General features: G+C 39.5%; 1 protein-coding gene across 6 annotated transcripts in view; it reads left to right on the top strand.

The window, feature by feature from the left end:
* Nucleotides 1-1,527: 1,527 nt before the first annotated feature.
* NLK (nemo like kinase) overlaps nt 1,528-27,411 on the top strand; it is a 148,613-nt gene continuing 122,729 nt past the window's right edge. For 4 of the 6 annotated variants that reach the window (XR_003683248.2, XR_003683250.2, XR_003683249.2 and 1 more), the window contains exon 1: nt 1,528-2,998. Coding sequence is in view for 2 of the 6 variants with exons in the window: in XM_028499979.2 (XP_028355780.1) it covers nt 2,541-2,998 (458 nt within the window). In the remaining 4 variants the exon portion in view is untranslated. The remainder of the gene's footprint in view (nt 2,999-27,411) is intronic. The other 2 variants (XR_003683251.2, XM_007121767.4) reach the window with 1 other exon arrangement.

Genomic DNA, 27,411 nt, shown 5'->3' with positions numbered 1-27,411 from the left:
CTGGTGGCGCAGTGGTTGAGAGTCCGCCTGCCGATGCAGGGGACGCGGGTTCGTGTGCCGGTCCGGGAAGATCCCACGTGCCGCGGAGCGGCTGGGCCCGTGAGCCATGGCCGCTGAGCCTGCGCGTCCGGAGCCTGTGCTCCGCAACGGGAGAGGCCACAACAGTGAGAGGCCCGCGTACCGCAAAAACAAAAAAAAAAAAAAAAAAAAAAAAGTGTTCAAAAAGCGTTTAAGACTTGATGATTGACTAACTAGAAGGGGAGGAGTGGGCAGGCAAAAGAGAAATCGATGATTTCCAGGATTGCACAATTTTAGTAAGGGTAAGGTACTGGAAGCTTATTATTTCACATTTTCAAAGAAAAGTAAATTAAGATAAGTGAGGTTATGTGAAAGTGAAAGATGTTATTTTAGTAAGATTTCAATGACTAGAACTTATTAGAAAATATGGGAGAAAATTACAGTCTTTGTTGTTAAGTTTATTATTTTTGTTGTCTTAATTAGTATCAATAGCCCTATCGTTCAATGAGCGTGTAGTTGTGAAAACGAAATAACGCGTCTTTCTGCCACTATAAGGATTAGCCATGGAGGACCAGCTATAGGCTATGAACTGTCAGTGGACTGAGTCTCTTCAGTGACTGTCTTGTTGAGTAACCTTGGTTGAGTTTCTGAAGCTCGACATCCCCTTTGGTCCTGTTTCTCCACACCTGATGATTTTAAAAGGGGTAGTAGATGATTCCAATCAATGGATGATTTGGACTCCGCCTTCTTCATCTAGGTCCCGCCCCCTTCTTTAGACCACACCCCTTACGCTTGGCCCCGCCCCTTGATCGTCCCTGATGTGACAGCGAATTCGCCACAATCCTGACCTATAGGAGACCTGAAGGGTGGGACCGAGATCAGTCTTTTTTTCCATTTGTCAAATCAAGTGTCTATCTGGTCCCAGTCTCAGCCCACTTCCTCTTCAAGCCAATGATTGGTTGCTCTGTTCTTGGTCCCCGGCTCACGATTGGTTCTTTCGTTCCACCCCTCTCTTCCAGCTTTTGCAGGCGGGATTAGCACGCAGCTTCCTGCTCCTGCCAAAAAAAATAAAAGAAGAAAAAGAAAAGAGGAGAGAGGCGAAAGAAAATGTCACGGAGATCTTTGGTGTTTAATTCGCTTTTGGTCTTGTCGGTCAGGCCCAACTCTGCCTTTTGATTGGTCTTTCGATCTGCCCATCCCGGGTCGGGGCGGGATTTCCCCAGGAGACCCACACTCTGTCGCCACTGGCCGAACAGTGCGCCTGTCTGAAGCTCCCGGCCCGGGATTGGAGGCGGACGCGGACAGGTGGGCGTGGATTGGCTAGGGTAGCCGGTCAGTGTGAGGCGGGGGCGGGGCCTCGGCGGCTGGTTGCGCGTGTCCGCCGCTGGCTCCGCTCTATCCGGCTTTGCTAGGGGAGGTGAGTCCGGCCGCGGCGGCACCGGCGGCTGAGGAGGCGGCGGCTCGAGGAGAAAGCGGCCGCGGCGGCTGAGGAGAAAGCGGCCGCGGGGACGGAAGCCGGGTGGGGGGGAGGGGGGGAGACGGAGCAGCCTTGAGCCCTGCGGGGGCCGTCGCGCGGGGGGACCCACCCGCTCTCCCCCCCAACCCTCCTCAGCAGAAGCAGCCGGCGGCGGGGGTAGGAGTCAGCCCGCTTCCGACTGCACCCCGCCCGTCTCCCGGGGCTCCCATTCTTTGGCCCCGGGACCCTAACCTCCTCCCGGGGCGGTTCCCTGTGTCTGGGCGTCCGAGTGCTGCCCACCTCTCTTTCATTGCTCCCCGCACCTCCTTACCTTCACTTTGCCCCGGTTCTCTTTCTCCTCTCTGTCCTGCCCTGTCGCCTCCTCTGCTCACTCTGTTCCTCCTGCTTCCTTCCCTGCTCTTTTCTGTTCGGGAAAGTTTAGTACCCCCCCCCCGCCCCCCGCCTACAACCTGACGAGGAGTAGGGGGAGATGTAGGAAGGCCTGAGAGTTCGAGGGGGGGAGCTAGTTTCCCTGAACATTTCCCCTCATCTTTTCACTTTGGGGTGGTTGGAATTTTTTTCAGTTGCATTTTTGAGGAGGTGGTAGGTGTTTAGAAAAGGATGTGGGAATGGAAGGGGTAGATGAGTCAAGCCTCTTACAAGATTCCCAGGGTGGTGTGTTACCTGATCCTTTTCGCGTGTGGAGTTCAGGGGGTCGGGAGGTTTGGCCTTTATTCCCACATTCAAAGTTGGAACCTCCCCCGAATTAAGGATGGAGTTTTAGTACCCACTTGTGGCAGGAAACCTGGGGGGAAGGGGTCCCTTTTTCCTTTTTCTTTTTCTTTTCTCCTTCATTTTTTGGGGCAACCCACACCCTTCCACACACACTCACCCCCAAATTAAACACCAAGATCCTCTAACTTGTCTGGATTGACTGATGAAGACATAAAGCCACTTCCGCTCCATGTTTTTGGAGGTGGAGTGAGTGGGTTTTTTCTTCATTTTTAAATGGCCAAATGACAGCTTGACCCAGTTTGCTTTCCAATCAAAGGGCATTTTTTTTTGAATGTCTCTTTGTGGCGCAAGAGCCAACGCAAAAATGATGGCGGCTTACAATGGCGGTACATCTGCGGCAGCAGCAGGGCACCACCACCACCATCACCACCACCTTCCACACCTCCCTCCTCCTCACCTTCACCACCACCACCACCCTCAGCACCATCTTCATCCCGGGTCGGCTGCTGCTGTCCACCCCGTACAGCAGCATACCTCCTCGGCAGCTGCGGCAGCCGCAGCAGCGGCCGCAGCTGCAGCCATGTTAAACCCTGGGCAGCAGCAGCCGTATTTCCCATCACCGGCACCGGGTCAGGCTCCTGGACCAGCTGCAGCAGCCCCAGCTCAGGTACAGGCTGCCGCAGCTGCCACAGTTAAGGCGCACCATCATCAGCACTCGCATCATCCACAACAGCAGCTGGATATTGAGCCGGATAGACCTATTGGATATGGAGCCTTTGGTGTCGTCTGGTGAGTATCCAAGGAAAAACACAGCTTCTCCTGGTTTCTTCTCATGGTTGTCGTTGGGCAAGTCCTTTCTCATGGTTTTCTCCATGTCACCCCAAGTGGAACAAGCTTCTCAGCTCAACTGTAGGAAGGCACCCTTCCTTACCTGGTAAAGAGGCCTGATGGCATCGGTTATCTAGGCTTGTGCTTTGGAGTCATGGACAGCTTTGGTGGAGCACCCTCTGTTGAGTAACTCACATAAGTTTGTTGTCTACCAAACCTATTATGTAGAACCTAAGCAAGCCACTGAATGGAGATTCAGTAAATAGGTGAATGCATGGAATGCTTATTTCTCCACAGACCTTGGCCGTCGTGTTCGATTTAGTTTGAGTCAGTTGCCCAATTGCAGCAAATGTCACAACTGACCCAAACTGGATTCTTTATAATAGTCTTGTCATTGGGGTATACGTTGCATAACTGCTTTGCTCTTTCTGTCTTTTCATTCCTTAATTTGTGATCTTGATCCCCAGAAGGAAGATAAGGTTCATAGTTGAACCAGTTAAGTCATTGCATGAGTGGTTTATTTTAAACCATAAAGCTACAGTTGGGAAGTATGTAGCTTTAGTCTTTTGATAAGAATGCATTAAATATAGCATCACACATGAGTACCACAATTGAGGTCAGTAGACTGTAACTATGCAGTGGCCCACATTCAGTGTAATGTTTTAGTGTCATTTAGTGGCCTGTAAGTTGCTGTTATCCCTTGGTTGGTTGCTGTAGTAGGAAGTATACTTTTTAAACATGAAACTTCTCTACTTTTGCTAGTGCTAGTATACTTTTTAAAGTCCGAGGGCTTCTTAAATGCAACGTTTTGTCTATTTGTCCTTCTTAGGAAGATTAGTAGTTTATAATAAAATGTATTTATCATTGTAGGGTCCTATTTCTTTCAAAACTAGAGTGAACTGAGCTTTCCCCCCCAAGGATTAAGTATTCTGGTGTGGATAGATGAATTGATGTTTTCAGTGCTTCAAAAATAGATTCCTTCAACTAGACTTCAATTTAAAAAAAGAAAAGATTCTTGTTAATATATAGAAAAGCCCCCATCACCACAGGAAAACGAACTCTTTGGAACTAGCCTGGTAAATGTCTCCTTTCATCATTGCTTTTCAGGCTATAATTGACATGTTTCATTTTTGCATTATATCTGGTCATCTTTATTTACATTTCAGATTTTTTAAACTAGGCTACTAAGTGATCCGATCCGTCCTTTTTTAAACTGGTGAAGTCCAGTGTTTTCCCAGCAAGTTCTCCAAGGTGTGTGGGATTCCTGGTGGGAAAGAATGCAGCCGGTAATGGTGCCTTTTCAGTCTCTGCTCGGGGACCTGCCTGTTCTTGCCTTCCTCTCGTCCCTTCCATATCCTATCCTCAGGGTCTGCACTGTGAACTGCTGTTCCTTGTCCAACCCTTGAGGATTTCAAAGCACGGGGAGCAGGGGGCAGGAAAAAGATCGTTCCTTGCTTTAAATTTTGTCATTGATTTACTGAGAATTTGTTTGGATTTTCTTAGACCTGGATGCTTTCTTTCATTTTAGTGCTTTGCATACAGTGCTAAGAACTAGAGATGCTGAAAGGGAAATGGGTTGCAGCATTTTTGACTATGTTCTAAAGATGTTATTTACCTACATTTCTATCAAATGGTGATGTGATTTGTAGAAGTTTTAACTTCAAGTTGGTGCTAAGGGAATTTTTTTTTAAGGGGAGGGAGGTGAGGAACTGTAGTGCTGAAACATATCCCACAGCAAACATTCTGGTAGTGGGTGTTCTGAATTACCAATACATGAAAATCTGAATGTGTTTGATTTGAATCCATTCTAGGTTCTTTCATTGATCGACCCCTTCTACCACCCCATGGAGTTCTTTCCATGTACTTGAAGTACCTCCATCTCTGTGCCATCTTCCACTGTACACCAGTTGTTGTGCGTTTGCCCTGTCTGACTGACTACATTTGTAAGCCCTGTGAGGGTAGTGCCTGTGTCTGCTAGAGTACTTCTTTTTATCCCCAGCACCTACCACAGTGTTGTGGCATCTTTGCTGCTTGGTTTATTTGATCTCCTGGTCAGGTCCTCCTTTGTTCTTTAATCAAGTGTTTCTACTTAGCTGCATTGAATGTTTTTATCAGCTGTTACAGGTGAAGTACAGTTTGGTATGAAAAAAAAGAGGAAAGAGTTCCAGGTGTGTGGTTTAGTATGCAAATTATTTTCTATTTGTATATTTACATATTTATGACTTGCTGTCTGAATTGCTTATTATATTTGGAATTTGACTGCTATATGACGTGAGTAAGATTGTTAAAACTAGAGATCTGGACAACAAACCACAGTGAATTGCACTAGTATTCTCAAACCCAAGCTAAAGATATTAGTGAGCTTTTTTACTTTTTAACTAACTGAACGAAAATTTTTCATTTTAATTTAGAAGGCACCTAATGAGTCTGAAACAACTATTTTCTAAAGTGATTAAAATGGAACATAAAAATATTCTCCTAATGATACATCATTTAATTCAAAGCACCATATAACTACTTGGGCATTATAAGATTCTCTTAGACTCAAATATGTTTAATGCATTTTGCAAGTATTTTTCTTCTGACATAGCATATGAAAAGAAACTATATCTGCTCTCATTTCTTTTTTTGGACATGTACCCAGTGATACTAACTGATGGCTAAATATGTTGCATATAATTTTGAGGGATATTGTTGTTTCTCCATGTAGACAAGGAGAGATATTTGTAGAAGTGATGCAGCATTTTACCATTCCGATTTATCACTGAACAATTTAGTCTACCAGGCTTGATTTATCTTTCTGCTGAATTTAACTATTGGAATAACCTATCAGTGTTGGACAGTTGTGTAAAAGTAGTGAATTACCTATTACCTTGCTGGTAAAGGTGGTGCTTTGACAGTTCAATTAAGGTTTCATTAACAACTGTCTGCTGTGTTTTATCTCAAAGTAAGGTTTCCAGTTTACCTAGGAATATCATGGGGTAGCCTGAGACACATTCATTGCCAATGACAGAATATTGTTCATGGGTTATCAAAGCATTGTATATAATTTGACCTTCTTTATCAGATAACAAGGCTTTCAAATGCCCACGTGGACATTTTCATAATGCAAAACCAAAACACAAAACAACTCACAAACAGGAACCTCAGTTGTTTGGTGAGAATAATGTAAATACGTTCTTGTCTGTAGTTCACATTTGCCAGAGGAAAGTAAGTTATACTGTTCTTAAAGATGTATTATAACATAAAGGCTTCAGGGGCTCGTGAAGTGTATGCTTTTGAGAATTGGAGGAAGTTGACCCCATGAGAAAGGTTTGAGGACCGCTAAACCCAGGCAGTTTTGACATTGGCAGCCGAAAATATCAGATTGAATTAATGGTACCTATTGCCACCTTAATAAAAGTGAGTCTGGGAAAAGCTTCTACTTTATAAAAGCTTCTACTTTTTTACTTATCTGGTTAATTGAAAGATCAAAGATCCTGGGATTCATTCAGTCTGTTGTCTTTGTACTCCAAGTAAAGTTGGAGAACTTTGAATTTTATTATTCTAATTCCTTCAGCAGGTTACTTTTATTTAAGTAGTTTGAAACTTAAGCATCACTATACTGATACTTAGTTACTTACTAGCTGGGTGATCTTGATACATTGTTTAACCTCTCTGCTCCTCATCTATAAAGTGAGGATAATACTAGCACCCATCTCGTACAACTGGTATGAGGATTAAATGAGGTAATCCTTGTAGACCAATGAGTACACTGTCTAGCACACAGTAAGCACTCAATACATGTTAGCTGGTTTTTATTGTGGTTATTTTTGGTAGGAGAATCAAACTTGTGTAAATGTGCATAGAAGTGGCTTCACATAAGATCAGATTTATCAGGTAAAATCAACATGCAGACTATTTTTTGGAAGCATGACTTTAAATGCCATAGAGTGTCCCCTTAGTTGTGCTATATGCCAGGGAAGTAAGGAGGGTTGAATTTAGAGTTAGGGTAAAATATTCTGTCCAGTTCTCTCAATTAATTAAAAACAAATGCAAAAAAGCCCATAATATACATGTTTGTATGGACTTGGTAGGTGTTTAGCCAGATCATCTGTATTGTTTTAGAAAGTATGGATTTCCATGCCTGGAAGGACATTAATTTTTTTTTTCTCAGAATGTAACAAATGAAGGACATCCCTATTGTCAAAGTTCAGCTTTAGCAGAAATTCATTTTACTTGTGTTTGGATGAAAAGGTGTGAATTGTTAAAGAAGATCACAGTGAGGCAGGGGAAATATGTGTGATTTAATCAAAAATTATTCAGTGTAAATCCTTACGCATGGCAGAGATTGTCTAGCTTGCTCATCTTGGGAAAATTAGAGGCATCGTGTATTTTCTAATGTTTTCTCTCGTCCTCTTACTCCTCAAATAGCAAACTATAATTTGGAAAAATGGGGAATGCTTTTGGGATAATTTTGGGAAAATGATGGAGTTAGTTGCGTCAGAAGGAGTGGTATACTAAAGTGTATTCTGTTATTAACTGTGTTTTACAGGTTGAGAATCTGTAGTATTGAGAAGTTTCTCTATCAGCCAAGATTAACAGCCACAGCTGGATTCTTTGGGGGGGTCTGCTTTGTGAAAAGAGCTTTGAAGAAGCAGAGCCTGCACCATAAAAAGGAAACGGTTGCTCTTCTAGACATAACAAAGCATCCGTGTGAAACTAGAAATGTGGAAATCTATATTGTTAGTTTTAACTACAAACGAACTTTTAGAAACTGCAGGTTCATTGTCATAAAGCAGAGGAGGCAAAGAGAGAAAATAAAAGTAACACAGTCTAATGATATTGAACTGGTTTCTTGGCGAGAGAAACTCCATAGCCTGTAACACTGGAAGTCATTTTGTACTTGGGCTCCTGGACAAGATTATGCAGATTTTATTCAAAAACCAAAAATGAAACAAAACCAAAACACAACAAAAGAAACTCATTGTATTCTGAGGGAGAAATGTCATGTTCTGCTATTGAATATCAGCTTAAAAGAAAAAAAGATGATTTTTTTCTTAAAAAAAAATGTTTCAGAAAGAGTTGCCTTTTCAGACAAGCTAAAACAACAATATCCCTCAAAATTACATGCATCTTTTTTAGCTGTCAGTTAGTACCACTGGTGCATGTCCTGAAAAAGAAATAGGGGTAGATATAGTTCCCTTTCATGTGTTATGCTAGAAGAATATTTGCAAAGTACGTTAACTGAATATTTATTTGAGTCTCAAGTTCTGGGATTTAATCCTCAAAGCTTAGGCAACTGTAGCATTGTTGCTCCTTGATATAAAAAGCCATCTTCTAATGGAGTACTGTAATATTTCATTATCTTCACAACTTGGAGCATTAGAGTTTCACTGACTTCTATATGTAGAATTGAGTGTCTATTCTTGGTGGTTCTTATTAGATTTGTTGATGTCCTAGCAGTTTAAGAATCAACTGTTTGTTTGCTGTAAGTTTCCTTAATATGCTGATTTGATTTCTTTGATGGGAATTGTCAAAGCCCAAGAAACTTCTCCATTTGTCATCCAACCAAACAGAAAGAAGTCATTGGGTAGAAGCTCTTTCCATTATAAGATTATATTTGGGTTTTACTTATGATTCCCTGTGCTTCCATAATACTCACGTGAATTATTTGTTGATTGGGTCATCTAATGCAGATCAACAATGATTTCCTAACTAAAATAGCTTGTCAGTTTGATCCCTTTGTTGCTTGGGGGTAACAAAGAGTGCCTGAGGCAACAGCTGTAATACTGTGAATAAGCACATGACAAGTCCTCATAGACCTAGTCGGTAGTTCTAAGGTACCTAGCCAAGAGACATTAGAAAAAATTCTGGCGCTTTGGCATTATGGAAAGATGACTTCTAAGGAAACTATACTGAGTTCAACTTTAATAGTTAATTGTAATGGAGTGAGTAGAGGGACTCTGTACAGGGAATTCTGCCTTTGATCGTGATCGGTGCTCTTTACCTAAACCCAGTTTCACATCTGTGTTTTGAATTAGTTTGGCTAATTGAATCATATGGAAGGTTTTGACAATGTTGGAAGTCACTAGTCAAAGTATTTTTATTGTCAGCCTGCTACAGACCAGCACTGTTGTAGGCACTAATGAGGATATTTAGTTCTATTAATAATTTAGCAAACCTGTTTCAAGTTTCTGCTATTATCTGTACTGTGCTTGGGATATAAAGATGTTTAAGTCACAGTATTGCCCTGAAGGAGCTTACAGTTAAATAAACAGTATGAAAAGTGATACATCCCTGCTCTCAGAGAGTCTTGATGGAGAATTGAAACTAAATTTGAAACCGTCAAAAACATAAGGACAAATTATTTTCACTTGTTCTTATAATACTCATTTACTGTGTGTTGACTGTTTGCCAGGCACTGTGCTGGATGATAAGGATTTAAAGGAGATTATGGTCTAGTCGGGGAGAGAGTTGTAAATGGATAGTTGTAATTCACTGCCATAAATGCAGCAATAGAGATACTCCCTGGGAATACAGAGGAGGAATTTCTGTGGAAGGTATGGATGCTTCCTAGAAGAGATAATACCTCAACTACTGAGTCTTAAGAATGAGAGAGTCAAAAAAAAAAAGAATGAGAGAGTCAACAATGGGGAACGGCATTATGGGTGGATGGGCCCTTGTGAGGGGGACTCATGGGGCAGGAGTTGCTGAATGTGATAGGAGATAAGGGTGGAGACGCAAGCTTGAGCTAGATCCTGAAGAGGTTGGAGTGTCCTGCTGAAGAGATGAGACACCATTGGTATGTGGGAGAGGGGCAAAAAAAACTTACTCTTTTTATGAGTAAAGCATGTATATACATACAGTACATAAACAGATATACAACATATCTATGGTATTAAAATTTCATGGGGGGGGCAGTTAAGGGGGAAAATGTCTAAAAACTCTCCTGGGGGCGGGCAATAATGAAAAAGGTTGAAACATTAGGAATGGCAACCATTGGAAGTTTTTAAGTAAGAGAGTGACTTGTTCAGATTGATTTTTTTTTTTTTTAAGATATGTAAATGGAAGAGTAGAGGTAGCTGAGGTCTGGGCCTTAGGGAATGTTCTCAGTCGGAGGTGGAAGAAATTATTGGAGGTGGAACTAAGGGCAGTCAGATAGGAAAATATGTTCATGGTGCATAGATTGACAACCTACACACAGCAGAAGATTGTTAGGAAGATGGGAGTGATCTTTGGTGCAGATAAAGTCAAAATGAGGGTGGAAAAAGGCCATTGAATTTAGCAAGCAGATCATTGATGGCACATGAGAGAATGTATGATTTTTTTCCCCCTCTGAGATATATATATATATATATATATATATATATATATATATGTTTGTTTCTAAAGAATGTCTTCAGCATTAGCAGCACTTTGGCCAGCCTGCCCCAGATAGAACCCAGTGGCTCACTGTGCCCTCAGAAGGAGAAAAATGTAAATGTGCTGGCCTCACAATCAAAAGGAGGCAGTTTTTGTGTTTTTTTTTGCGGTACACGGGCCTCTCACTGCTGTGGCCTCTCCCGTTGAGGAGCACAGGCTCCGGACACGCAGGCTCAGCGGCCATGGCTCACGGGCCCAGCCGCTCCGCGGCATGTGGGATCCTCCCAGACCGGGGCGCGAACCCGGTTCCCCTGCATCGGCAGGCGGACGCGCAACCACTGCGCCACCAGGGAAGCCCCAGCAGCACTTTTATTGTTAATAAAATTCTCCCAAATCCCAAGTTGTTATTTATAGTTTAATAAACCAGGGAACTTGATGTTTATCATATTCAAGGCACCATTTCCTTGGGAGGACTCTTTTTCTTAAATGACAGGGTAATAAAGTACTAACTGAACTTGTTAGGAGACAAGGTTCTGGTCCCTGCCTTGGTACCAACAACTCTATGACCTTGATAAAGTTATTTGACTTTTCTGAGTCTTGGTTTCCTCATTTATAAAATCCTGTGCTTCCTAAGTTTATATTATAAAATTGCATTAATATTTGTAAAGCATTCTGGCATTACTTTGGGCAAATAGATTCTGCTAGTGACCACAAGACAACTTTCTTCAGGACTCCAGATGTTGAATAGCTTGTCAAATTGTTTAAAGGTAGGATGAGGTAAATGTAACCCTTTTCCAGTGTGATAACTTACGTAGAGTTTTCAAATTTTGGATCAGATTTTAAGTGTGCAGTTTGTCCAAAAGACTCACTTTCTCCTGTTACTGACTTATTGGTAATGATTATACATGTTGTGGTGCAGTTGTGAAGGGACTGCCTATTTGCAAATGGGCAATAAATTTTTTCCTCAATATAAATTTGGTATTTTCCTGATACTACTTTCCCTTTTTAATGTTTTAGACTTATTTGCTTGCCTTCCTAAATATTTGGAGTGATTTTTAAATATTTAAATAAAGTCTAGTATTAAGTATTTTGTCTTTTTTGGTGAGTAACCAGGTAAGCTGATTTGCCTACCAGTGTTTACATTAACTAGCAAGTTGATTTAAAATGTTTTATTTTTACGAATCTTTGAAATTCTGAATTTACATAGGGAATTTACTAGTTTGCAGATGGATCTCCGAGAAAAAGAGCTGTGTCACAGCTTTAAGGCTATAGCAGTTTAGGGCATACAATGCCCAGAGATAGAGGGAGCTCGACTTCCTAAAGCTATTCCACAGAAGGAAGGGAGCACTTTCATAGATGTCCTCAGTAGTCCTCAGTAAGCCAGCAGCGCTGTCCCTAGATACACAGTTGAACCTTGAACAACATGGGTTTGAACTGTGCGGGTCTACTTAATATGCAGATTTTTAAAAATAAGTATATTGGAAACTTTCTTAGAGGTTTGTAACAATTTGAAAAAACAAACCACATAGCCTAGAAATATCCAAAAAATTAAGTAAAAGGTGTCATGAATGCATAAAATATATGTAGATACTAGCCTATCCTTACATAGGCGTAAGGTGAATGATGTTTAATATAAAATTAATAGTGTGTTAGTTTTCTTACTCTTTTATAACTTTGCTTTCAAAGAATTACATTAACATACAGTATGCTCCCTGCCCCCCCCATGTAACAATGTTTCCAATACTCATATTGATTAAACTAGCCTACCATAAAGCTACCATATTGCTGCTTCTTTGTTATCAATGCATGACTAGTTATACCTGTAAATATCAATTTCTTTTTCATGTTATCTTTTCATTTTGGACGTCTAGCGTTAGTGATACGTATAATATCTACAGTGTTTTGTATCATGTAAGACAGTATTGATAGGTACTGACAGATGATTCATCTTGTAAATAGCACTGCAAAAGTATTTTCTCCTCTGATTTTCTTAATAACATTTTCTTTTCTCTAGCTTTGTTGTAAGAATACAGTATATAATATATATAGCATACAAAGTATGTGCTAATCAACTGTTTATGTTATCAGTAAGGCTTCCTTTCAGTCAACCATAGGCTACTAGAAGTTGAGTTTGGGGGGAGTCAAAAGTTATGCATGGATTTTTGACTGCACTGGGCAGGGGAGGTCAGCACCCCTAACCTTCGAGTTCTTCAAGGGTCAACTGTATAATGCAAGCCACATAATGTGATTTAAAATTTTCTACACTAAAAAAGTAAAAAGAAACAGGTGAAATTAATTTTAGTAATTATTTTACTTAACTCAATATATCCAAAATATTATCATTTCAAATGTTATTACTATAAAAATCATTAGATATTTTACATTCCTTTTTTCATACAAAATGTACAAGATCCAGTGTGTCTCTTAGCGCTTACAACACTTCTCAATTTGGCCTAACCAAATTTCAAGTGTTCAGTGGGCTACTGACTACCTTATTGACCAGCCCAGTTCTAGAGTCTCTTTGGCCTTTATTGGGTTGTTTACTCATTTCTGAACCAGTCGCTGTCAGTGGGGATAAGGTTACTTTTGGATCAGTCAGGTCCACCCCTGGACCTGGAGATGGAGTCAGTTATAAGTGGGAGGGATGAATTCCAGCAACGAATGCTGTGACGGTAGTCATTAAATGACCAAGAACGCATTCATCTAACTTATGTCAGACTCCGAAGAACTTGACAGGGTGTGTTTATAGAGCAAAGTGGAATAATGTTCTTTGTAGAGAAGTTGTCCTGCCTGCCCTGAATTATTTGGAGTATTTTCCTTTTCTGAAGCCCTGTTTGCCTAAAGTAGCAAAAGGTAAAATTGGTACTTGATCCTTGCCATTTTTGCTTTCCTTCCCAGTTGGATCAGATATCCTCCACTGATTTCTTTTCTTTCCTCTCTCAGTGTTGTGGTTTTGTTATCTAGATAAAGTTCTCAGTCTTGTTTTCAGTTTAAGTAATATAGAGCTCAGTAGTGTGAGGCAGCAAACTTCTTACAGGGTTATGGACAACACAGAAACTTTTTGTTTATCTGTTCCTTGACCTAAAATTCTTGCTCTGAGCTACAGAGAAAAGGTGAAGAGAGACATTTGAACAAATGGATAAAATTAGTCATTTGACCCAGATTGCAGCCATTTTTTTTTCTGTCTGCATGGATAAAAACCGTCCTCCAATTTACATAAGCAGGTGATTTTTCTTACATGCTAATTTTTTTAATATACCATGGCAGAGAGCTACAGATTTGCAAATTGTGTAAGTAAATTGAAATAAACCAGGTGACTTTATTTCTCTTTATTATCTTACCAGTACAGAAGCACCCAAAGGGTGCAATTATCAGGCGATTGTCTCATTGCACATCTAAGTTAACAGGCAGCCTGATGCAAAGTTTTTTTTTCTTACTTCTCCACTTCTCTTTTTAATTTTTTAAGATCGGAAACTATTGCTTTCTATATTTACTTTGACAGGGCTAGAAATTTAGATGTGGGGAAGTTTGAGCTTTAGTAAAAGTAACCCAGAAACCATAAAAACTGACAGGTAATGGTACTGTGCAGAAAAAGAGACACATGTATACTTGGTTTGGGTTTGAATTGCCTAAGAATTAGGTGAGAACCTTCAACTATGTTGAATTGGTTGGCTTCCTTTGTGTTGCTTTTCCAGGTTCTGCATGTTATAGTATTTGAGGTTATTGTGAAGATAACTGGTTGTGTACTAAGGCCAGTGTTCAAAATAAATATTGATGCATTCTTTTAAAAAACAAACTAGTTAATTACAACATGGATTAAAATGTCATTTCAATAAAATAGAAATTTTAGAAAGGTACAACAATTGGTTTTAGGGGCTCTTTTCACAGAAGATTCATGAGGACAAATTAGCGTCAATCAATAAAGCGTCTTTTATTAAAACATTCCAATTTTAACTTAGTAATTAATGCTACATATTTAATTCCTCAGATGTTATCATATTGTTTACTTGGTGATATGTGTGGAGATTAAGTTTACTTCCTGTACCTTTGAAGTAATGACTTAGAAATGAATCATAATTTTAAGCTTGCAAGTTAAAAGGTTGGCCAGTCTTTTTTATCCCAGTACTTAAATATTATTTCTTTTCAGGTTGAAGAAAAGTAGACGAACTTTGAAAGCAAAGGAAGTTAAAGAATGACCTGAAAAGGACATTTAAGTACAAAGGGACAGGATGGTTTAATAGTTAAGAGCCTGTACTCTGATGACAGACTGACTGCCTGTATTTAAATCTTGACTCTACCCCTTATTAGTTGCGGGCAAATATTTAACCTCTGGTTTTCGTGTGTAAAATGGGGATAGTAAATAATGGTATATCTATCTCATAGGGTTGTTGTGAGGATTCAATGAATCAATATATATGTACGGTCTTAGAACTGTGCTTGGCAATGCGTGTATGTTAGCTATCATTGTTATTACCAGTTTCAGTACGTGTGAAAAAATGCAATACCTCCTTAAGTTTACTAAGCTAGGGCATATAACTAACAGCTTTTGAATGGTTGTTGACAGGTATCAAGTAAATGAGTATACCAGAGATTTTTTTTCTGATTAACACCCAACCGTTTTTGAAAAATTCATTCAGATTCTAGAATGCCTTCCAGAGGTAAAAATTTCCCTTAGCACATAAGAGAAGGGTTTTTCCTTGCTCTTCAACTCCCTCCTTCCACTCTGTTATCAAAGTAATAATATGTTTGTTGTAGGAAACTTGGAAAATACCAAAAAGCTGTTTTTAATCTACAACTCAGAGATAGCCACTAATAGTATTTTGGTGTAATTTTTTTTTCAATTTTTAAAATCTGGAATGTGTGTGTTTGTAATGTTAGCGTTGGGATCATGATGATTACATTCTATATTTACAATTTTGTATCCTATTTGTTTCACTAACATTACAAAGGTAGGTTTTTGGCCTTTTTTTTTTTTTTTTGAGGGCTAATTTTTTCATTCTCACAAGCCTAGCGCTCTATCTGAAAGGAATTTTAAAGTTGGAAGATACTTTAGAATGCATCTAGTGTAACTGCCTCATTTTATAAGTGGGAAAATTGAGACGCAGAGAAAGAAGCTAAGAGAATTGTTCAAGGTCATGCAGCTGGTAAGAGGCTGAGCCAGAACCTTTGCAACTTTACCAGTGATACCTGTCCAACTTAATGCCTGTTGAAAATGGAGGAAGTGTTCTTCTAAAAGCAAAACAACAAACATAAAACAAAAACTCTATAAATGAAACCAGGAACAATGCTTCTGAAAAAAAAAAATAGAGTATTTAGAATACTCTGTTGTTTGGTTTTTGTGTGCCGGTGACTTTAAGGTTTCTGGTAAAAGTTTAATGTCATGAACTACAAGGCTTTTGGTGGAAAACAGCTCACTCTTTTCATGTATGTAATCATGTTCTGTAAAATTTGAAAAATTTTAAACCTGAGAAAACTTGAAAGAATTGTTCAATAATAACACCCATAAACGATTCTTCTAGATTAACATTTTGTGACTTTTGCTTTATCTACTTTGAGGCTATTTTTACAGAACTTGCTGAGATTGGGTTTCATTAAATTTAGACTTACAGTGTTAAGAAATTTATGGTCACTGCATCAACTCACTGTTCCATGTAATAAGTTTTGTACGGTCTCCAACTAGAGAACGAACTGGAAATTTTCAAGCTTGTGACTTTTGGAATGCTATTTATTCTCTTAATACTTAAAACAAAATTCAGTGTGAATCAAATGTGCAACTGAAACATACCAGTCAAAACTAGGCTTCAGGCAGAATAGAAATATTCCATTCTGCAAAGTTTTTCTTTTTTGGGGTATTTATCTCAGATTGGGAGTTAAGGGACATTTTCAAAATAAGAACCTAAGATCTGGTTTCACAATTTTATGACAGAGGACCTGACTGAGGATATTACATTGTTGAAACTAAATTTTAAGTTACTATATATATATATTTTTCAGGAAATTACCCTAATAAAGTCACATGAGCCGATGATGTTGTGGTTTGTGTCACCCAATTCACTGCTCTGTATTTTTCAGTACCAAATAATTCCTTTGTTAAACTCATTTTCAGTAAATGAGACATTGTTTCCCAAAGGGTAATGATTATTTCCATATATAGCACAAATTCCTAAGAAATAAATTTTAAAGTTTAAAATATTAGTGATTAGAAATGGTTGAAATCGTCACTGTGTATATCAAGCCACAACTGTGTATATGAAAAGGGCAGCTGCTGTGTTTGCTCCTTGGGCTATGATATAAGATATTTTGTTAATGAGAAACCCCAAATGGACAGCAAGTCTTTAAAGTGTTTTGGTTTATGTGCAAAGGTGGGTTGTTTTATTGAGTCCACCCAGCTATTACGTTACGTAGTTTCATAACATAAACACCAAGAATGAGGTAGCTGGAGTTCAAATCTAAATGGCCTGTGACAGGTAAGAAAGATATATGCAGCAGATACTGGTTTACTTGATGGCAGTTGATAGTGGTATCTGCAAATAAATCACTGCTTAAAGTACCTCAGCAGGAAAGACATTAAAATAGGGACATTGTGATGTTTAACTGGTGTAGGTGCTGAAGATCTAGTTACCAGTACACATCAGCTTGTCTCTGTAGGGGGGCAGACTGTTTTTTTTAATACCTCGATTTTTTTTTTCCTCTTAAGGTAAATGCTTGTTCTTAGAAGACAAATGAAAATCCATCTGTTTCAGTCTCTTTCCCTGTCAGTACTAATCAAAGCAAATGCTTGTAGTCACTTAAGACACATTCTCTACCCACTGATCCACTAAAAATGATGAGAGCTTCAAAAGCTGGGACCATGTTTCATTTGCCTCTCCAGAGCCTAACATGGTCCTTCGTGGGTACTTACTTAATAAGTAATAAGTTTGTTGTTAAGCTGAAAGTTGCTAATGCTAAGTTTGTATGTCATGGTGACTGTCGGAGAAGAGTACTACCACTGGCTCTTGCCATTATGTAGATCCCTACTTCCTCGTGCAATGAGGAATTTTTATGAGAAAACAGAGTGGTACTTAGACTACCCCATGGTGGTGATTTTGTTTTTTTGTGTTTGGATTTTTTTTCTTAAGAGTAAAGAGCCCTAATCTAAAAATAATATACAATAACCAACTATTCACCAAAATAGTCCTTTATTTTTATAATCTACATTGAAATAAGAATGCTGTTGAATTGTTTAGGAAAAATACATTCTCAATGCAGTGCTGTGATCTCATGTTAGAAAAATAGAAACTGTGTCTAAAGTGTCATCTAATATATCAAAACATACCAAAGCAGTCTGTGATGCTAGCATAGAAAAAAAAAAATACTAAGCTCCTTATGCTGTTCTATAAATTTATGAGTAAATGCAGATTAGTTTGTACTAGAGATCCTCTTTAAAATTAGTGAGAAAAAATGGCCTATTTCTGTGGTGTGCTGGTATACGTTTAACAACAGGTTCTCTGAAAAATAAAAAAGCTCTAGTTTGTAGGGCTTGCCAATTTCTGTGGTGTAAATACTAATACTCCTGTAATGGCCAGTTTCAAGCTAGCAACCTGAAGTCACTAAACGCTGAATTGGAAAAAAACACAGTAGCACACTCATTGTAAACTGTTTTCACCATACAGGTAAAGTAGATGTTAACCATAAAAGCATAAATCATAATAAAATAATTAGGAATGATGATTTCTGAATATTTATTACCTTTATTTTAAATATAATTTATTTCATTGTAAGTTTATATAGTTTAATTTTTGACAGTTTGACCATAAATGTTGGTCAGTTGACCATAAATGTAATAGTTTATTTCTCAAATTCTATTTTTCACTGTCAGCTTTGCAAAATTCCAGAAAATGTGACAGTCTCTCAGGAACCAGTGTGAGCTAGCTCCAGCACATCACTGGTTTATTTTGTATATTTGTTGGGGTGTTTAGCTAGTAGTGGGGAAGAATGAAGTTAGATTCCTCTTCATAAAGTCCAAGTGGATTAAAGATTTAAATGTAAAAAACAAAGCCAAAGCCAAAATGTAAGAAGAAAATACGGATAACTGTCTTTATCATCTTAGAAGGAGACGAGTATATTACCTTGGCTTCAAAGCAAGACAAGAACATAAGATTTATCTGTGTAGAAATTTAAGATGTGTGTTTGGTAAAATGTACCATAAAAAAAGTCTAAAAGAAAAAACAAAAAAACTAGGGGAAATCCCCCCAGATTGAAAACAACCTAAATGTCTATGAATAGTGAAGTGGTTATCTTTGAAAGATGCTCACAATTTATTAAGTGAAAATCAATGTCAAAGATTGTCCCCTTAAAATATAAAAAAATTTTACTCATATGTTCCAGGAAAGTCTGAAAAGATATCTACCAGCAATGGTTATTACAGTGAGGTGAGAGTATAGTGGATTTTCACTTTGGATTTTATAATAATAACTTCTACTTTAAAGGAACGCTAAGAATTTTATTATAAACATAAGGAGGTACATGATAGTGTCCCTGTTTTTAGAGGAGGAAGCTACAGCTCAGGAAGCTCTAAATGACTTGCCTCAGGCTTCCTAGCTAACAAATGGTAGAAAAGAGCTTTCACCCAGGCCTGTGCTCTTTAAACAAACAAATAAATGTAATATTGATATATATAAAAGATATCTGATTGAAGTTATGAAGAATAATAAAAAAGTATCCATGAACCCACAACCTAGCCTAAGAAATAGAAGATAAAATCAACACTGTTGAAGCTGCCCTTAAAATACATCTGACTCCATCTCTCTGCCTTACTTGCCCTGCCAAGAGAAAAACACTATCCTGAATTTTGTGTTTATTATTACCTGCTTTTTAAAAAATGGCTTTTTTGAGATATAATTCACATCGTGCAATTTGCCCACTTAAACTGTACAATTTAATGTTTTTTTGATATATTCACAGAGTAAATTTTCATTTTAAGTTTAGAACATTTTCATCACCACCAGAAGAAACCTCATGTCTATTAGCCAATCACTCCCCATTCCCCCTTCTCCTGGCAACTGTTAACCTTTCTGTCTCTCTAGATTTGCCTATTCTGGACATTTGAGGTTGTTAAGTTCTTTGTGTATTCTAGATACCAGTCCATTATCAGATATATGATTTGCAAATATATTCTCCCATTCTTTTCACTTTCTTGCTGGTGTCCTTTGAAGTGTAATAGTTTTCAATTTTGATGAAGTCCAATTTATCTGTTTGTTTTTTTGTTGCTTGCTCTTTGGGTGTCATATTTAAAATTTTGCCTAATCCAGGGTCATGAAGATTTATACTTGTTCTAAGAGTTTTATAGTTTTACCTCTTATAGTTAGATCTGTGATCCATTTTGAGTAATTTCTGTATGGTGTGAGGTAGGGGGTCCAACTTCGTTCTTTTGCATGTGGGTATCTGCTTGCCCCATTGCCATTTGTTGAAAAGACTATTCTTATTTCCTAATTGAATGACCTTGAATGTTGAGTGCTTCAACAAGCACTCTTGTTGAAAATCAGTTGACCATAAATGTAATAGTTTATTTCTCAAATTCTATTCCATTGATTTATAAGTATCTTCTTATGTCACTGGCACATTATTGATTACTATCACATTGTAATAAGTTGTTTTTTTAAGATTGTCTTGGCTACTCTGGGTCCCTTGCATTTTCATATGAATTTTAGGATCATCTTGCCAATTTCTGCAAAAAAGCCAGATGGGACTTTGATACGGAGTGCATTGAATCTGTAAATCAGTTTGGGGAATTTTGTCATCTAAACAATGTTAAGTCTCCTAATCCATGAACATGGGATGTTTTCCCATTTATTTATTTATTTATTCATTCATTCATCCATTTATTTATTTTATAAATTTATTTATTTATTTATTTTTGGCTGCGTTGGGTCTTTGTTGCTGTGTGCAGGCTTTCTCTAGCTGTGGAGAGCAGGGGTTATTCTTTGTTGCGGTGTGCGAGCTTCTCATTGCGGTGGCTTCTCTTGTTGTGGAGCACACACAGGCTCCAGGGCATGCAGGCTTCAGTAGTGGTGGCTTGCGGGCTCTAGAGCGCAGGCTCAGTAGTTGTGGCACACAGGCTCAGTTGCTCTGTGGCATGTGAGATCTTCCTGGACCAGGGCTCGAACCTGTATCCCCTGCACTGGCAGGCAGATTCTTAACCACTGCGCCACCAGGAAAGTCCTCCGTTTATTTAGATCTTCTTTAATTTCTTCAATTTTGTTTTCAGCGTATGATTTATACTTCTTGTTAAGTTTATCCCTAATTTTTTTTTATTGTTTTTAATGATATAATTGTAATTGCTTTCTTAATTTCATTTTTAGATTGCTCGTTGCTTGTGTGTACAACTGATTTTTGTATATTAATCTTGCCCTGCAACCTGGCTGAATGTATTTTATTAGTTCTAATAGTTTATAAATATATTCCTCATGATTTTCTATATACAATATCATGCCATCTGCAAAGAGAGAGTTTTACTTTTTCTTTCCCGTCTTGCTGCCTTTATCTTCTTGCCTAATTTCTAGGGCAAGAGCAGACTTCCTTGTTTGTTCCTGATCTTAAGGAGAAGTTATTTCAGTCTTTCTCTGCTAAATGTGTTAGCTGTGGGTTTTTCCAGATGCTCCATATAGGATTGAGAAAGTTCTCTTTTATTCCTAGTTCGTGTTTTTAATCATGAAAGGGCATTGAACATTAATTGATTTTTAAATGTTTATCCAGCCTTGAATTCCTGAGATAAATTCCTGAGATATACACTTAATCATGGTGTATAATCTGCTTTATTTTATCTTTTTGTATGTTTTATATTTATTTATTTATTTTTAGCTGCGTTGGGTCTTCGTTGCTGCGCGTAGGCTTTCTCTAGTTGCGGCGGGTGGAGGCTACTCTTTGTTGCGGTGCACAGGCTTCTTGTTGCAGTGGCTTCTCTTTGTTGTGGAGCACGGGCTCTAGGCACGCGGGCTTCAATAGTTGTGGCTCTGAGGCTCTAGAGCACAGGCTCAGTAGTTGTGGCGCAGGGGCTTAGTTGCTCCGTGGCATGTGCGATCTTCCTGGACCAGGGCTCGAACCTGTGTCCACTGGCAGGCAGATTCTTAACCACTGCGCCACCAGGGAAGTCCCTGTGTGTTTTAAATAGACTTTATTTTTTAGGTTTTAGTTTTAGGTTCACAGCAAAGTTGCACAGAACCTACAGAGTTCCTGTAAACTCACTGATCCTGCTCATGCACAGCCTCCTCCACTATGAACATCCTGAACCAGAGTGATAAATTTGTTACAATCAATGAACCTACACTGACACATCATTATCCCCCAAAGTATGTAGTTTACACTAGGGTTTACTCTTGGTGTACATTCAATGGGTTTTGACAAATGTATAATGACAAGTATTCAGCATTGTAGTATCATACAGAATAGTTTCACTGTCCTAAAAATCCTCTGTGCTCTGTGTATTCATTTATCCCTCCCCCTTAACCACTGACAACCACGGATCTTTTTAGTGCCTCCAGAGTTTTCCCTTTTCATGTCATGTAGTTGGAATCATACAGTATGAAGCCTTTCCAGATTGACTCCTGTCACTTAGTAATATGCATTTAAGGTTCCTCCATGTCTGTTTATGGCTTGATAGCTCATTTCCTTTGAGTGCTGAATAATATTCCATTTTCTGGGTGTGCCACAGTTTATTTATCCATTCACCTACTGAAGGACATTTTCGATACTTCCAAGTTTTGGTAAGTATGAATAGAGCTGCTAAAAACATTCATATGCAGGTTTTTGTGTGGACATAAATTCTCAGAGCTTTGGGTAAATACCAAGGAGCATGATTGCTAGATTGTATGGTAAGAGTGTGTTTAGTTTTGTAAGAAATTGCCAGCCTGCCTTCCAAAGTGGTCGAACCATTTTGCATTATCACCAGCAATGTATGAGAGTTCCTGTTGTTCCGCATCCTCACAAGCAGTTGTTGTTGTTCTGGATTTTGGCCATTCTAAGCAGTATGTAGTGGTATCTCCTATTTGCATTTCCCTTATAACATATGGTGTGGTGCATTTCTTCATATGCTTATATGCCATCTGTATATCTTCTTTGGGGAGGTGTTTGTTAAGGTCTTTGGCCCCTTTTTTTTTTTAATTAATAGATTTATTTATTTTTGCTGTGTTGGGTCTTCATTTCTATGCGAGGGCTTTCTCTAGTTGTGTCAAGCGGGGGCCACTCTTCATTGGGGTGCGCGGGCCTCTCGCTATTGCGGCCTCTCTTGTTACGGAACACAGGCTCCAGACGCGCAGGCTCGGTAGTTGTGGCTCACTGGCCTAGTTGCTCCGCGGCATGTGGGATCCTCCCAGACCAGGGCTCGAACCCGTGTCCCCTGCATTAGCAGGCAGATTCTCATCTACTGTGCCACCAGGGAAGCCCTGGCCCATTTTTTAATCAGATTGTTTTTGTTTTCTTATTGTTGAGTTTTAATCAATCTTTGTATATTTTGGATAAATTCTTTATTAGACATGTCTTTTGCAAATATTTCCCCTAATCTGTAGCTTGTCTTCTCATTCTCTTGATGCTTTATTTTTATTTTATTTTACTTTTTTTTTTTTTTTTGCGCGGTACGTGGGCCTCTCCCGTTGCGGAGCACAGGCTCCGGACGCGCAGGCTCAGCGGCCATGGCTCACGGTCCTAGCCGCTCCGCGGCATGTGGGATCTTCCCGGACCGGGGCACGAACCCGTGTCCCCTGCATCGGCAGTCGGACTCTCAACCACTGCGCCACCAGGGAAGCCCTACTATTTTTTTTTAAATTTATTTATTTTTGGCTGCATTGGGTGTTCGTTGCTGTGCACAGTCTTCTCATTGTGGGCCATGGCTCACGGGCCTAGCCGCTCCGCGGCATGTGGGATCTTCCCGGACCGGGGCACGAACCCGTGTCCCCTGCATCGGCAGTTGGACTCTCAACCACTGCGCCACCAGGGAAGCCCTACTATTTTTTTTTTAATTTATTTATTTTTGGCTGCATTGGGTGTTCATTGCTGTGCACAGTCTTCTCATTGTGGTGGCTTCTCTTATTGGGGAGCACGGGCTCTGGCACGCGGGCTTCAGTAGTTGTGGCTCACGGGCCCTAGAGCGCAGGCTCAGCAGTTGTGGCGCACAGGCTTAGTTGCTCCACGGCCTGTGGGATCTTCCTGGACCAGGGCTCAAACCCGTGTCCCCTGCATTGGCAGGCGGATTCTTAACCACTGCGCCACCAAGGAAGCCTGATGCTTTATTTTTAAAAGAATTTTATTGAGGTATAATTTACATGCTATGAAATTCTCCCGTTTAGAGCACAATATATAGTTCATTGAGTTTTAGTAAATTTATACAATTGTGCAACCATCACCATAGTCCAGTTTTAGAACAGTTCTATCACCCCATAAAATTCCCTAAACAACCTGTTGTTTGGTTTTGCTTATTTTGGGGCTTTATACATATGGTGAAGTTTAAATGGACTTTAAAGTGCTTTGGGGAATTCCCTGGTGGTCCAGTGGTTAGGACTTTGCACTTCCACTGCTGGGGACCCGGGTTCGATCCCTGGTCTGGGAACGAAGATCCTGCATGCTGTGCAGCATGGCCAATAAATAAATAAATAAATAAATAAATAGCAGGAAATAAATAAATAAATAAAGTACTTTGCATTCTATAAAGAAAGGTATAAATAGAGAATGCAGTAACTTAATAAATTTGGTTCCTGTTTCTAATTTTATTTTATTTTATTTTATTTTTTATTTATATTTTTTTTTTGCAGTACGCGGGCCTCTCACTGTTGTGGCCTCTCCCGTTTGCGGAGCACAAGCTCCGGACGTGCAGGCTCAGCGGCCATGGCTCACGGGCCCAGCCGCTCCGCGGCATGTGGGATCTTCCCGGACCGGGGCACGATCCCGTGTCCCTTGCATTGGCAGGCGGACTCTCAACCACTGCACCACCAGGGAAGCCCCTAATTTTAAAATATAAAGAGTTGAGATGAATTTGTTTTATTTGTCAACATTTTAATGAGTCTGTGAGGGAACACATGATAAGAGTTTATACAGAATCTTTATACTTTAGAGAGGATAGTTGACCCATTTATTCAGGCTCCTCAAACCAAAGGAAACATTCAATTAGGTTTAATATAAAAGTCTTCTCATCTAACTTTTTATGGTGTCCACGATAGCTTCAAAGATATTTGCGTGGGGCTTCCCTGGTGGCGCAGTGGTTGAGAGTCCGCCTGCCGATGCAGGGGACACGGGTTCGTGCCCCGGTCCGGGAAGATCCCACATGCCGCGGAGTGGCTGGGCCCGTGAGCCATGGCCACTGAGCCTGCGCATCCGGAGCCTGTGCTCCGCAAAGGGAGAGGCCACAACAGTGAGAGGCCCGCATACTGCAAAAAAAAAAAAAAAAAAAAAAAAGGAGCCTGTAATCTTAGAAGAAAATTGAAAAAAGACATTTGAAAAGTCATGATTTTGAATGATCCCAGAGATAATTTTTCTGATGCCTTAGTTATGACGCAACAGTGCTAGTGACGAAAGTAGCACCAGCTAATTTGTATGTTGTGTCACTTGAGTTCCTAACTTGAATTAGAGTAATGAAAGTTATTACATGGTTTGTGGGGTCTCTGCATTTCATGTAAGTATCTAATGAGGATCCATTCTTCCTCAAAACTAGAAATGCAGCTTCTTTCCTTAGAAGCTTTATTTTTTGGTTGTAGATGTGAAAGAGACATGAAGATCCCTTATCCTGTACACTCAATTAATGCTCTAGTAATTGATGATTCTTTCCCTCAGTGTTGCTATATAGGGGATATCTTGGATTGCTCAAGTTATTATAAAATTAATTTTTAAGAAAATAATGCCATTAATTTAGTGGGGGAAGATTTGAGAGGTGATGCCTTTTGAAAGTGCATAAATAAGAATAGGGTATTGAACCCCCAGAGAGAGAGAGAGAAAATTATTGATGGGGTAAGTTGCTGGCATTTCTTTCTTAGAATGCCTGAAGTTGTGACTCCATAGTCTTCATTTAGTGGCTTAATTCTGAGTTTTATTGCCCTCTTGCCCTTCTGGTCAAAAGTTCTGTATCTAATACTAACTTTATGCCCATTTCCTTTCATTTAGTTCTCTTTCACTGAATGTAAATGCCATTATTAAGCTTCCTATGATACTTAGGTCTTGGGGGTGGGGCGGGGGTGACTGAGGATTGTCGAAGTGAATATGTTTAAAAAAATCAAAACCTGGAATTGTATAATGTTTTAGGTAAACATTTTAAATTTTACTAAAATCTACTCTGGTGTCTTTGGATAATGATGAAAAATTTAATATTAAAGTCATGTGTTTAATAACTAACATAATAAACTATGCGATAAATACTTTTAGCAAAAATTATTAAATTATGACAGATTGACGACTGTTTTATCTTTAAGACAATAATCAAGTCACCCCTTTTTTTCTGTTTGTTACATTGTCAGTTTTGTAACACAACTGGAACACTTTACCCCCAAGTAAACTTCATGGGTGAGTAATATTAATGTCTGATGCTAGCATACTTCAATTATAAAGCTTAATATAGTCTCCAAGAGGAAAAATAATTTAAAATTGAAGATTTATTTTGTACACAATTTTTTCCTCAGGTGACTCATTTTCTTATTTTGTTTCTCAGGGTTTAGGTTTTAAAAACAAATCATTTTATTGTATCTTTCTTATTGAACTTTATTCTTTAAAAATAGTCCCTAAAATGCTTTCCTGAAAGAGGAGATAATTTTACAGTCTGAAAGTCCTTTTATGTTTTGTCTGTATTTGTCTATATAAAGACAATTCCTAATTCTTTTCTGCAGAGATGTGTATAGAGTCAAACTTTTGGAAGATTTATCCCCTCACCCTCATAAAAGTTCACTTAGTAGTATGGAACATCTTATTCCCTACTCTTTCTTCTGGAGCTTTTATGACAAATAGAGGGTTAGCAGAAAGGAATCATGACAAAATGAGAAACCCTGAGAAGTGCATTTGGAAGCTAATATATAATTAAACTGAATGAAATGACCAAAGAGTGTTTATTTATTTACCTGTTGAAAAACTGCATACCATGAGAAAAGTTAAGGCAAAATAATGTTTTATGGAAAACTCTACCAAAGTAATAGGTCTATTCTGTAGCCTTTTAAATAGTTTATTTATTTTTATTTTTTATTTTTTTGCGGTACGCGGGCCTCTCACTGTTGTGGCCTCTCCCGTTGCGGAGCACAGGCTCCGGTCGCGCAGGCTCAGTGGCCATGGCTCACGGGCCCAGCCGCTCCGCGGCATGTGGGATCCTCCCGGACCGGGGCACGAACCCGTGTCTCCTGCATCGGCAGGCGGACTCTCAACCACTGCGCCACCAGGGAAGCCCCCTTTTAAATAGTTTAAAAAGCTGTGATTTCAATTAAGTAGTTGAGTGAATATCCAGATTTAAGATGTCAAAAATAATTTTCTGATTCTAAATATAGGACTCTGCAACATTTTTTGTTTTTTTTTTTTTTGGTACGCGGGCCTCTCACTGTTGTGGCCTCTCCCGTTTCGGAGCACAGGCTCCGGGCGCGCAGGCTCAGCGGCCATGGCTCATGGGCCTAGCCACTCCGCGGCATGTGGGATCTTCCCGGACTGGGGCACGAACCCGTGTCCCCTGCATCGGCAGGCAGACTCTCAACCACTGCGCCACCAGGGAAGCCCTGCAACATTTTTATTGATAACTTGGACAGTAACCTATAAGGCTTATCAAATTTTCAAATCAGTAGGAGCTAGAGGGCTCTCCTGGTGGCGCAGTGTTTAAGAATCCGCCTGCCAATGCAGGGGACATGGGTTCAAACCCTGTTCCGGGAAGATCCCACATGCCTTGGTGCAACTAAGCCCGTGTGCCACGACTACTGAGCCTGCGCTCTGGAGCCTGTGAGCCACAACTACTGAAGCCCCTACTCCTAGAGCCTGTGCTCGGCAACAAGTGAAGCTACCGCAGTGAGAAGCCAGTGCACTGCAAGGAAGAGTAGCCCCTGCTC

The sequence above is a fragment of the Physeter macrocephalus genome, chromosome 14 (genome assembly GCF_002837175.3).
Source record: "Physeter macrocephalus isolate SW-GA chromosome 14, ASM283717v5, whole genome shotgun sequence".
Taxonomy (NCBI): Eukaryota; Metazoa; Chordata; class Mammalia; order Artiodactyla; family Physeteridae; genus Physeter; species Physeter macrocephalus.
The sequence above is the reverse complement of the archived record's forward strand: the minus strand, read 5'-3'. Positions and strand labels throughout refer to the sequence as shown.